The 12,324-nt window shown below is 36.3% G+C and overlaps 1 protein-coding gene across 5 annotated transcripts in view; it reads right to left on the bottom strand.

Annotated features, from left to right (window-relative positions):
* Positions 1–12,324, bottom strand: part of LOC109095754 (dachshund homolog 1-like) — a 109,395-nt gene that overhangs the window by 49,982 nt on the left and 47,089 nt on the right. For all 5 annotated transcript variants that reach the window (XM_042731392.1, XM_042731393.1, XM_042731396.1 and 2 more), the window contains exon 2: positions 6,725–6,840. In XM_042731392.1, coding sequence (XP_042587326.1) covers positions 6,725–6,840 — 116 coding nt within the window. The remainder of the gene's footprint in view (positions 1–6,724; positions 6,841–12,324) is intronic.

Raw genomic sequence — 12,324 nt, 5'->3', positions numbered from 1 at the left:
GAAATGTATCCAGTTTTAGCATTCAGTAGTATCCAATATTGAAATGTTATTTATGTAAACATGCATAAGAATAATTTTAAACTCATGTTTTTGAGATCACACATTACTTTGAGTAGGGCTTTACCTCAGAAAGAAGGGGGAAACTGCTTCCCGCTCTTTAACTGTTTGACACGGTCTTTTCTCTGTTTGACACGGTCTTTTCTCTCATCACTAGCCTAACTCAGTGTAGCATAGGAAGGTGGAAGTCGTGGCCTAAATGGTTTAGAGATCATCATCGAAGGGTTGTGAGTTCGGCCGGCAGGAATTGTGGGTGGGGGGAGCATGTACAGTGCTGTTTTTGATTATACAGCTGGCCCCATTGGACTGATGCAACATTTTCTGCAGGAAGCCTAACTGTCATGTACGTCTTCTCTGATTTCCGTCTCTTTTTCTCTCTAAATGCAAAGATGACACTGTTGAGCTTTGATGGTGACAGATGGAGTCAGGAGAACATATCAGGACTGACATGTTGCCATGGTTTCTGTTTGTAAATAAACAGGTGGGGATGTATGACAAAGTGAAAACAAACAGTCTGAAACAGTGGGAAACCGAAGATGCGCTCAAATCACACACATACACACGCAAATGTGTGAAACATCTCAAACAGTAAATGCTCTCATCTGACTTCAAATCCATTGTCATTCCCTCTGAATGAACAGGAACGCTGCGATTCAAATACTTTTGGCTCCAGTGGCAATCATTTTTTTTTTTCCATTGTTTGATTTGTTTAAAAGGAGGACAGCGGAGATGGGGAGATTGGATAAAGAACTGACTCGCTGTCATTTACTCTTTTTCAATGACAAAACACCTGTAAGACTCACAATAAGTTAAAGGAGGATCCTTGAAAGAGACCTTGAATCCATGAATGAAGATTAATGAAATGATGTGAATGGATGAATCAAAGCTGAGCTTTTTTTTCAAGCGGTGTTCAGTGAATCCTGTGATCTCCATCTCATTTTATACATACAGTGTATTGAAAATGGTTACAGTACAATAGTCTCATGTATGAGATTAGAAGGCAAAGAGAGGGCTGAGCAACTTCATAAAAATATTAAATGTCATAACTGAATGCATTTTAACATTTAAACAGATCTTAATTCTGTATATTTATTTATTATCCTGTTAATCAATTCAAAACAAATCCAATTAATTACAAGATATGCCAATTGATTAACTGCATATTAATATTAAAGAAAAGCACTTCATAATTATCTCCACATTATTGTGGCAGATAAATAATCCACTGAATACATATGATAAAAATTACATTATATTAGTCAGTCAATTGTATGTGTTATTTCCATGTAATTACACAGCTGTCTTTGTTGCTAATTTGAGAGATATACTATGTATTGCTTTTTAGCAAAAGATTCAGTCAGGATTTAAAATTTTTCCAAGAACATAGTCCTTAAAATCCCCAAATCCTCTAATGTACCATCAATCCGAGATACGCTCATGGCCCGTTTGACTTGCCCCACCCCCCACTCCACCCCACGTGAGGGAAGCCAATTGGTAAATTCATCATCAGTAAACTGTCACATTCACTGACATGACTCAACTGTGGCCATTTGGCCTCTGTCTCCTTTCCTGAGCGTGAAGAGAAAGGGAAAAAGAAAGATATTGAACATGTGGCAATAATACGCCACCTTACCTCCCCAGCAGCAGATAGGCAGATGGTGTGGGCAACATTGCATGCCACCGGCTTTCTGGGCTTGTTTGCATTTTAAAGTACATCAGTACCATATTGATGAATCGTATACACAGTGTCGGAGTGGCCGCTCTTGTTTGCTGTTGTATATTCATGCCCTACAGCTGCGGGGGGGGGGGGGTTACTTCCCCCTCCCTCCACTCATAATAAATATGGCCTCCAGTCGCACTGAAGGTCAATCTTCATTTGCGTCTAATGGGAGAGAGTCAACTGTTTTCTAAATGAGATGTATGCGGAGCAGAGACCTGAGAAAAAAAAAAGTAATAAAATCACCTTCCAGTTGCTTGCGTGAAAAAGTCGGGCACTTGGGTTGCATTTAGGGGAATTTTTAGTCCGGCAATTATGCACTTCAGTAATGCATTAAACACATCTCTCATATTAATTTATTAACTAAATGGATATGTCCATATGGAATGTCCTGCAGGTATGGATGTTATCAATAAACAGCTTACCATAATTTCCTGCTCAATTAGTCAATCAAAGCATAAACTAGTGGCTCTCAGCTGGTGGAATGTCAGTCAAAAATGGTCAAGTCAAAGATAAAACATATGCTACTAACTGCATTATTGTTGATAGTAAAATAAGCTTTGACGACTTTTAAAAACGACTTTTTTTGTTATTAGAGGCAAAGGCTTTACTTCTAAATAAACTTTTCAGAATTTAGGACAAACTGATCCTTCAACCACTGAAAAACAAACCAACCAACAAACAAATAAGTAAATAAGTAAATGTTCAACAACAACACAAAAGGAAAAAGCAAACACACCCAAGACTTAATTAAATATTCATTCATATAGGATAAACATGTTTTTGCAACAATATATAATTAGATATAATTAAAGTATAAATACTAATTATAAAATATTTTAACAAAGTAAATAAATAAAAAAATAAAGTAAAATTTTGCCATTTTTCAACAAAAAAAAGGAAAAGGGAGATGCAACCCAGACTAGATTAAACCTTTGTTCTGAGGTTTGTGCCTTTTTTTTTAGTCAATATATAATTAGATATTATACAATTATAAATATTAATGATAACATATTTTATCAAAGTAAATAAATAAATAAATAAGTTTAGCAATTTTTTAACAACACCACAAAAGAAAAAAGGAGATGCAACCCAGACTAGATAAAATATTAGTTTGTATAGTATAAACATGGCTTGTGACATGTTTTTGAGACTATATGTAATTAGATATAATAAAATTATAAATACTAATTATAAAATATTCGATCATAATAAACAAACGAATGAACAAACAAATAAACAACAAATAATAAATGAATGAATGAATGAATGAATGAATGATGAATAAATAAATAAATAAATAAAAATTTTGCCATTTTCAACAACACCACAAAAGGAAAAAGGATATACAACCCAGACTAGATTCAATATTAGTTTATATAGGATAAACATGGTTTGAGGCATGTTTTTGAGACCGTATATAATCAGATATAATAAAATGATAAATACTAAATATCAAATATCAAAATAAATAAATAATGAAGTAAAACCAATTGAGAAGCACTTCTACAAACTACATGCAAGAGGCAATTGTATTCATGTTTATGGATCCCCCTCTAAATTATCATTCAATATCTTTCCAGAGAGATAGTCTGGTTCATTAGATCACAAATAACATCCAACGTAGGCTACAAGGGTGTTTGACTGTAACATCTACATCAGAGTGCCCATCCACAAACCGTTCTTCACATCAGCAACAAGTCCACTCGTAGTGCCTGTGCATGTCTGAACATCACAACGAACAACCCACTCCTTCCTCAATTAGCATTCATTAGTATGCAAAGCAAGAATAGCAGATCGCAATGTTTCGACTTTTGAAAGTCACCTTTAGATTCAGACGCCCATGTCTGTTTTCTCACAGACACAAGGATCTCTTCAGCCATATATAAACAGCTGAGCCTGAGAGAGAATGAGCGGGCAGGCGGGCGCAAGACGGCGGCGTGGGGAGGGGACTTTGACAAATAAAGAATCACATGGTACTGTCATACTGCGCACAAAACAGCAAATAATAGAGATGGGGTCTGATCGTAGCCCTTGGAGCAGCTGTCATATTAAATAATAATGAAGGATCTATTAATATGCAAAGGAACCAGCAGCAGACTGGCTTAATGCTGTCATGCCTCTGAATATTGTCAGAATGTTCATTATTAATTAACATGCGGGCTGCCCCATACCTGCTCATTGTCAGAACATTCTTATAACAAATAAGAAATGTATGTGCTTCCTTCCACTAATAGTGTAATTAAATTAAGATCAGATTAACTTCACATCAGTACACAAAGAGTGACTTAGCCTTGCTTATGATAAGCAAGTGCTTATCTACTGACTTAACGTTGCTCCTATTAGAGACCGCGGCCAAATTTCACTCTATTTACCCTGTGTATTTCAGTGACTATTGAGGACCGATCGCATACTCAAAGCTGAGGTTGTGCCAGCGAGGACTGGGTGAATTAATGCATCTGAATTGTTCCATCTGCACTACAGCCAAATACCGCACATCAATTATGAGCTGCTGACACTGGGTGTGAGGAGAGTCGCTTTAGAGTTGACTGATCTGTTTATGACAGTGTAATCTTGCATCTTCATGAAGGGCTACATGTTTCATTAACCTCTTTTTGTGTCGATTCTCCCAGTCGCGCTGCATTTCTAGTTGACTGTGTCTACCTGATGACAGACTGATGGAATGATACCATGATGTCATTTCCTGCATAGCTGTGAGACACTGTTAAAGTGTCAAGTGTGTGTGTGTGTGTGTGTGTTCAAAAGTAATTTTTTATTGTTTTTAAAAGAAGACTCTAAAGACACTAATAATATATATATATATATATATATATATATATATATATATATATATATATATATATATATATATATATATATAATATATATATATATATATATATATATATGCTATCTATCTATATCTATCTATATATATATCAGGAATAATTGACATTTAATAATATACAGTGTATTCAAACAGACTTTTTAATTGTAATAATATTTCAAATTATTTTATTTTAAATAAAAAGAAATTACATATATTTGAGCATTAGAGTATTCTTTTAAAAACAATAAAAAACAAAAAATATGATCAACCCCAGACTTTTGAACACTCTCTCTCTCTCTCTCTCTCTCTCTCTCACACACACACACACACACACATACACACTCTTAACCCCAGACATTTAGTGATATTTTGTATGCATTATATGTGTTAACTATAAAGTCACCTGCTCAATATAACAGGAATCAGTGACGCTATTCTAGCAGTGTAAATGTGGTGTTAAATGACATACTATGGAAGAAAAACATCTCAAGTGCTGTTTTAAAACACTGTTGTGCACAAAGGCCCTAAACATGTGCCAACATTACAATTACACCACTTTATGATGAAGGTTACATTAACAAAATAACTAGGACCACTTCATGCAGTTTTTAACTGTTGTTTACATTTGCTCTCCCAGACTAGTGCTGTCCAAGATAACCCGGATCTGTGAAAGCCGAATGCGAGCAAATCTCACTGCATCTGCTCATTGCATGCCGCTTCGTCAACCAAACAACCAAAGACCCTTAAAAACCAGATTGTATAAAATGTTACTTTTCTTTAGAAGTTCCAACCAAAATGTCAAGATCAGAGCCTCTCTCATGGTTTAAAGGCCTGGATATCAAAGGGTTTTTGTCGTGGTTGCTGAGGACTAAATAAGAGTAGACTCTCAAACTGGGCTCTCATCCTGTACCACATGGCCTTTGAGTTCCTGTTTCTAAACAAGACACTGATAGGCTGACCTCACTCAAACATGGAGGGGCAGCTGGACGCAGTTTCCCAAGCCGAATAGTTCGCTAATGCTTCAGCGCCATTGTTCAAGATTAACAGTTCTGTTGCCAAGCTGGAATTTCAATAGTTTCCCCTGAATTTCAAGTTTAGAGACAGAATGCTAAACTTACACTTCAAAGAACATAAAAAAAGAAAATTCAGCAATTCATACATTTCAATAGGTTTATGCTTAAAATATTTTTGATAAGCATGGAATTTAAAGAGAGCTTTTACGTTCACATTCTAAGTATTTGGCAGACACTTTTATCCAAAGTAACACTGCATTCGGTGTGAACACCCATTCATATTGGCATTGCCAGCAAGCATTTGAATAACCAAGCAAATTGGAAAAGAAGTGGAAAACTCTAGAATTGGCATGCATGTAAATGTAAAGTCATCATGAAGAGCAGCTTCTATGAAGATTCTGTGCTAGCTTGTTTTGTGACAGCAAGATAATTTGTCCAATAGGACAGAAAACATCATACTTTGCACAGAAAAAAATAACAAAACACTTAGGCTTTGAAAATGATAACTATATGGCTTTGTGTTCAATAATTGCTCAAGAATCAACAAGAGAGTCTTAACGAGAAGTTAACTGTACATTAACAAGGAGTGAACCATAAACTAATGACTGTGAGTTATTAAAAGATGGCAGAACAACCGAGAGCACGATATGTAAATCAGGACCCTTTCTCGCAAATGACTTCAAAGCTGCTGCAATGAAAACCAGCCGTAAATAGAACAAAAGCACAAGACTTGCTCCAGGCAAACTGAAGGCACAAACTGTTGTTGTTGATTCTTGTGGCGATAAGCTTACTTTAACATCACATCGGCCTATGTACATACAGCAGTGAAGTGGATTTAATCGGGCTAATTAAAATCCACTCAAGGCAGAATGCAGCATCCACTATAACAATCTGCAAGAGAACAACTCTCCATTCCAATTTATTCTGGAGCTGTGGTTGCACATGGGGGGCTTGCTGGGAAAGGAGGGGGGTCGGCCGGGACGGTCAGTGGTTCTGGCTGGTAGTTTGGATGAGGGCTGTCAGATTTTGCAGCGTGCCATTTAACGGATGGGCAGTGGGCTGCTGCGAGAACGGGCCAGGGCACAGGAGGAGGTCTGTGTACGTTACCTGTGGGGGGAATGATTCCCGGCGACATGAGGCCTGGCACCGAGTGCGGCATGATGTGAGGGTTCTCCGGCGATGTCACACTCTGGGTCCGTTTTGGAGGCCTCCCGGGTCTTGAGCTAAAACAGAAGTGAAGTGGCGGAAAGAGGGAGGTAGAGGGAAGTAAAGAGGGGAGGGGTGAGAGACAAAGGTTGCTGTTAACATTCGGACCAGAACGCAATTCCATTCCGAAAAGCTAACATGTACTGTAAATAAATTCCTTTTCAAGGACAGTTGCTTTCTGCGGCTCGACATAATAGACTTCCATAACTAATTAGATTACACAGTGAATTCATTTCCTTTATTGAAGATCAACCACTTTTTGATGCATAATTCATAGCCCGTACCTCGTTACCTGCCCTTCTGTATTAATATCCCTACACTATTTGAATTACCTCGTTTGCATATGCTAAAATCCAGCCATGCGGCTTTCAGCCTGGAAATTACATGTTAACTTGTTATAATTATTGCAGTCAGGCCACTATTGATTTATGAGACTTTTAAAAACCAAATATGTGTAGTTCTGGTAATGAATGATATTCTAAGGTTCTTCAGGAAATTAAAAGGCAACGGCTGCCTTAGGAAACGTTCTGCTTGCTTGATTTAATAGGAGTCATAGCTGGAAGCTGGTGTGACTGAGTGAGTCAGACCTGTTGTGCGTTTATGATGGAAACTTTTATTACTTGAAATGAGTGACCAAGATCACACAATGATTAATGACACAACAAGAGCAAGTCCGACGGAGGGGGAAAAAACGACCCTCCGAGCTGATTGACAGATATTTTTCACACATTACTATGTTCTGTTTATCCATGCATTTTTCCCCTCTAATTTTGGCAAAAACGGGATATCAGAAAGGCCTTTACGGAAATATTTCTTCAGAGAGCATCCGTAATAAATCAGTGTGGTTGTTACAGTACCAAGGGTGCTGCAGCCGCTGGGGACATCTCCCCAGCATTTTTTTTTGTTTTCAAACTAAATACATACAAAAAGCATTCAAAATACGACAAGTTGCTCAAATGATACACACAAACTTGTTATGGAGAGCTGGTTCAATAACAACCAAGATAGTAACTAGTTACTGAGACACAAGATACTCCATTCACAGTTATATCAAACAATGTAAAAATCAAGACAAAAACTAAATATATAAAATAAATACAGACATACATACTATTTATGGAGCAATGTGAAATTAATAGAAAGGATCAATACGGAAAATTATAAATAAATAAACCCGTAAATCTACATTTATAAATAATATTACATGGTTTAATATTTTCGAATTAACAATTAAATATGAAATAACTCTTCCTGCTTTTGGTTGTTACCAGAGAAAAGCTCATTTTCAGGGCATTGTCTATATTTCACAGCACTTGTGTGGATATCAGCATATCAGGACATGATTGAAAGAGGCCTTCATTAACTCAAGGTTTTGTTCCCTGCGTTTCCAGTGACTAAACAGGGCCTCATTTTCATGGCCAAAAGGAAAGCAGAAGAGTGCATTCACTAAGACCCAAGGCCTTTTTAAAAGCTCACTTATTCATGTACCACCAAAGTCTGTCATGTGCATCAGTTTAGTCCATTTACAGACTGGGCAGATGAGCTGCATTTCATTGTGTTTTATCATGTTTTATTCCTGACAGGCATGAAATTGAAATGGAAATTCTTTACTTCGCACACTAAAAACAGAGGAGGTCATAAAATCCATGCTCAGAGTGTTAGCCATGAGAGGCAGCAGCACTAGATACAGTCAGGCCTGGGGCCTTTCACACTGTAAGGAGTTTGAACCGTATCAGCCTGTTCAGATGTGACAGAATCATTTTCACATCGCATCACGGAAATAGAGACATCATCATACTTCATATAAATGTTCCAGTAAGGGATTTCACTCTGTTATTATAGATTCCTCTTTAGGAATTTTAAATTGTAATTTTTACAGTGCCCCCTCTGTTCATATTTGGCATTAGTAATTTGCTGTTTGATGTATTTATGAGAGTCTTTTCTGGCATGTGGCAGTCCATAAATGAACTTTAGTTCTTTTAAAGAATAATTTGCACAAAAACAAATATTTCACCTTTATAATTTTCTCTAACCCATATAAAATAAAATGTAACTTCGAACAGAATGTTCAAGTTGATCTTTCTCATACAATTAAAGTGAATAGGGACTGGGGCTAGCGGCTTGAAAAAAATGATCTGCATAATCAAATTTAGCAAGTTGCAACTGGTCACGAGACACATAAAAACAATGACATCTGGCATTATTAATGTTAAAAAAAATGAAATCCACTTAAATTTCTATCTTTTCCTTAGATAAATATATGACTTCAGCAATTGAAGCTTTTTGTTATTTTACAGACTTGACATCTGATAAAATTCTTTAGCGCTGCACAATAGAAGGAAAGTCTTGGAATGACACAAGGGTGGGTAAAGGATAATACAATTTTAATTTTGGATGAACTACCCCTTTAAATACAGCACTTTGTCTTGAGTTTGTCACAGGAGAGCTGAAGAGACCCCAGCAAGAATCGATCACATGCCCGAACCACAGAACATCTAAAATGAAATCCCTCCTCCTATAGAAACACCTCTTTGATCCTATGAGGGAGATTGCAAGACAGTTTTGCTGTCATCACTTTCAATGTACTGAGTTGAATTATTTATGAAAGACCTCAATAGATGGCATGTGATGGTAAAAGCCTTCCTCCCTCCTCCTGCAACAATGCCAAAAGCAGAAAAAACTTGGACAAAAAAATGGACAAAATGTCACATCAACTTTAGCTCCAGGAAGAGCAGGGGATTGTGAACAAAGGAGACATTTAGCCTCTGAGCTGTGGTGGGATCTGCTTACGGAGTGTTTACACCATATTTGAAGAAGGAATAGAGTGGAAGAGGAAACGGAGAATGAAGGCTTTTTTATAAAGCTGCAGCAGCAATATTTTAACTTAACATTAAATATTGACCAGGACAGTTCGCCCTAAATTAAAATTCTGTCATTGTTTACCCTCGTGTCGTTGCAAACCTGTATGACTTACTTTCTTCTGCATAACAAAAAATAAATGATAAAAAGCATTATGAAAGTATCACAAAATACATAATACTCTTTTTTTTTCCAATCAATACAACACCTTTATGTAAGGAACGGAGAGCAAAAACCCTATAAAAAACTTTTTAAATGTACTTGTGATTTTTTTTTTTTTTTTTTTTTTTTTAAGTTTTCTGGGTCCATCTTACAAAATAAGTCCTTCAGTTTGCCCTGATAAAAATTGTTGTCTCAGGACAATTAAAATTTTCAATGAACTGAAAGATCAAATAAAAAAAAGTAGTCTGAATTATTCATTTATGAATCAGACTAATACAGTTCTCGAGTTAAAGTCAATAATTATGTCAATTTTATTCTGTTCACTCACAGAACTACAGCACACAATCATATACTGCAGGATACTTCTATGTTACTTCTATGGAGGTTTTGGCTCCTTTTGAAACTTGAAATCTCCGGTTCCCATTCATTATAAATGTATGGAAAAGTATACTCTTCTTTTGTGTTCCAAATCAAAAAAAAAATTAAGTCATACAGGTTTGGAAGGACATGAGGGTGGACTGTGACAATTTTCATTTTTGGCTGAACTATCCCTTTAAGTGATACATAGTAAGGTTTTGTTATTGTTGTTAAGCATCTTAAATTATACTAACTTTATTTTGTTTGGCATTACTTTTTGCTGTGGCTTGCTTTTAATTTATGACAGCACGATAGTGTTCTGAAAACCACGTTGGAAACAAAGCTGAATAACATCAAGTGTTTGAAACTGAAATCCCCATCATGCGACAACACAGAAGGTTTTCACTTAAAGCAGGATGGCCTGTGCTCATATGTTCAAGAGGACACCGCAGTCATTTAGCTGAGATATGCATGAGCATTCTCTGCTGTTTGTCGCTTCTGTAAACAGCGATTATGGGGCCACTGAGGACGAAGGGAGAACAAGAGCTGGACCTTCATAAAAGAACGAGTACAATTTGTCATGTGCTGGATGCTGAGTCCTTAAATAGCCCAGCACAAAAAGTCCTCAAAAGTAGGCTATTAGAGCACAACAATGGTTCATGAGATCCACTTATGTCTGAGATATGCCCTGTCCACTCCACTACTAGATGTCACCAATACCAAATATAGTTAAATCATTTTTCCTTTTTTTTTTTTTTTCATTTCTTTTTTGTAACTCTGGGATATGTTTCCACACAATGGGAGAAGCAAGGCTATCTGTGAGGTTTTGCTGAGCACGATGCTGACAAATTCAAATTAACAAGATTTTCACCCCTAGAGGGAGAACGCATTGTTTGCTTGCATTTATTTATTAGATAAAGCTGAGTGGTTTGTATTACTCAAAAGGTAAACATTTGAAATTAGCTGCAAAATGCAATACAGCCAACCAGTTATTAAGGAAGAGGGTTACAGCCAGGGTGAGAATTATAAGAGGGATTATAAGAGGGTTTCCCCCCCCCGGCACCAAATAAATTAGGCATACGGTAGGTTTGACATAAATCTGATTGTTCATCATGGAATATATATCACACTGGTTACAGTATGCAAGTTACAGAAGAAATGCAGTGTTCTTGGAATTTAACTCTTATCTTCTAAGGACACCAGTGGAAGCATGAATTAATAAAATTTAAGATGGTCAACCTGGAAAATCCTGCTCCATTGCATTGGCTTTTCAGCACAACCCAGCATTCTCTCTTTATTGCTGATTCCATAGTTAATAACAGATCCTGTCTCCCTACTAAGGAACTTTTATAGACAGCACTTGCCCGAGGCCGAAAAGTGGAAAATTTGTAACAAATGTAGGAATTCTCCTTTTGTTTTGCATTCAGCGAAAAGAAAATAAGAGTGAACTTTCCCTGAACCATGCTTCCTTTAATGGACTTGGTCCATGTTGACCCAGGAGTTCACAGTGGAACATGATCTCCTCCGTCCCACCACACTGAGAAAGCAATCAGATTAAACCTACAAGATATATGGCCATCTCACTTCCACAATACAAAAGTCAGCAAATAACGGAATTCACCTTCCCTTGTGTTGTTTCTTAATATCTGTTAGGAAACAACGTTTATTTAAAAAAAAAAAAAAAATCACAAAAAGCATTTCTGTGTTAAATACTAATATCCTGATGCAATAAATAACACCTCATAAAATGATTAAATACTGAAGAAAAGAAAAAAAACTTACAAAAAAGTGAAACAGTTCATTAAAAATACACTTACTTTCTTGTTGTTGTTAACAGATGTTTCTTTCTTAGAACAGGCATTAATACTCTAAAAGTGCAGAAAATTCTCTCAAACTCATATCAAAAACTAGTTTAAATAATTTTATCTCTGTAATGATCTAGAGTTTTGTGCACATAACAGGCATCATGAAAGCTAGTTTTAAAGGCAATATAATTGCTCCAATATTTACTGTATATTTTATTGTGTACTAACATCTATTAAACTAATCTAATCCAAGTTTCTTATCACAAGTTTAAAATCCAGTATTTCATTTTACATTTATAATATTTATTAAACACAAAT

This window comes from Cyprinus carpio, chromosome B9 (genome assembly GCF_018340385.1).
Source record: "Cyprinus carpio isolate SPL01 chromosome B9, ASM1834038v1, whole genome shotgun sequence".
Lineage (NCBI taxonomy): Eukaryota > Metazoa > Chordata > Actinopteri > Cypriniformes > Cyprinidae > Cyprinus > Cyprinus carpio.
The sequence above is the reverse complement of the archived record's forward strand: the minus strand, read 5'-3'. Positions and strand labels throughout refer to the sequence as shown.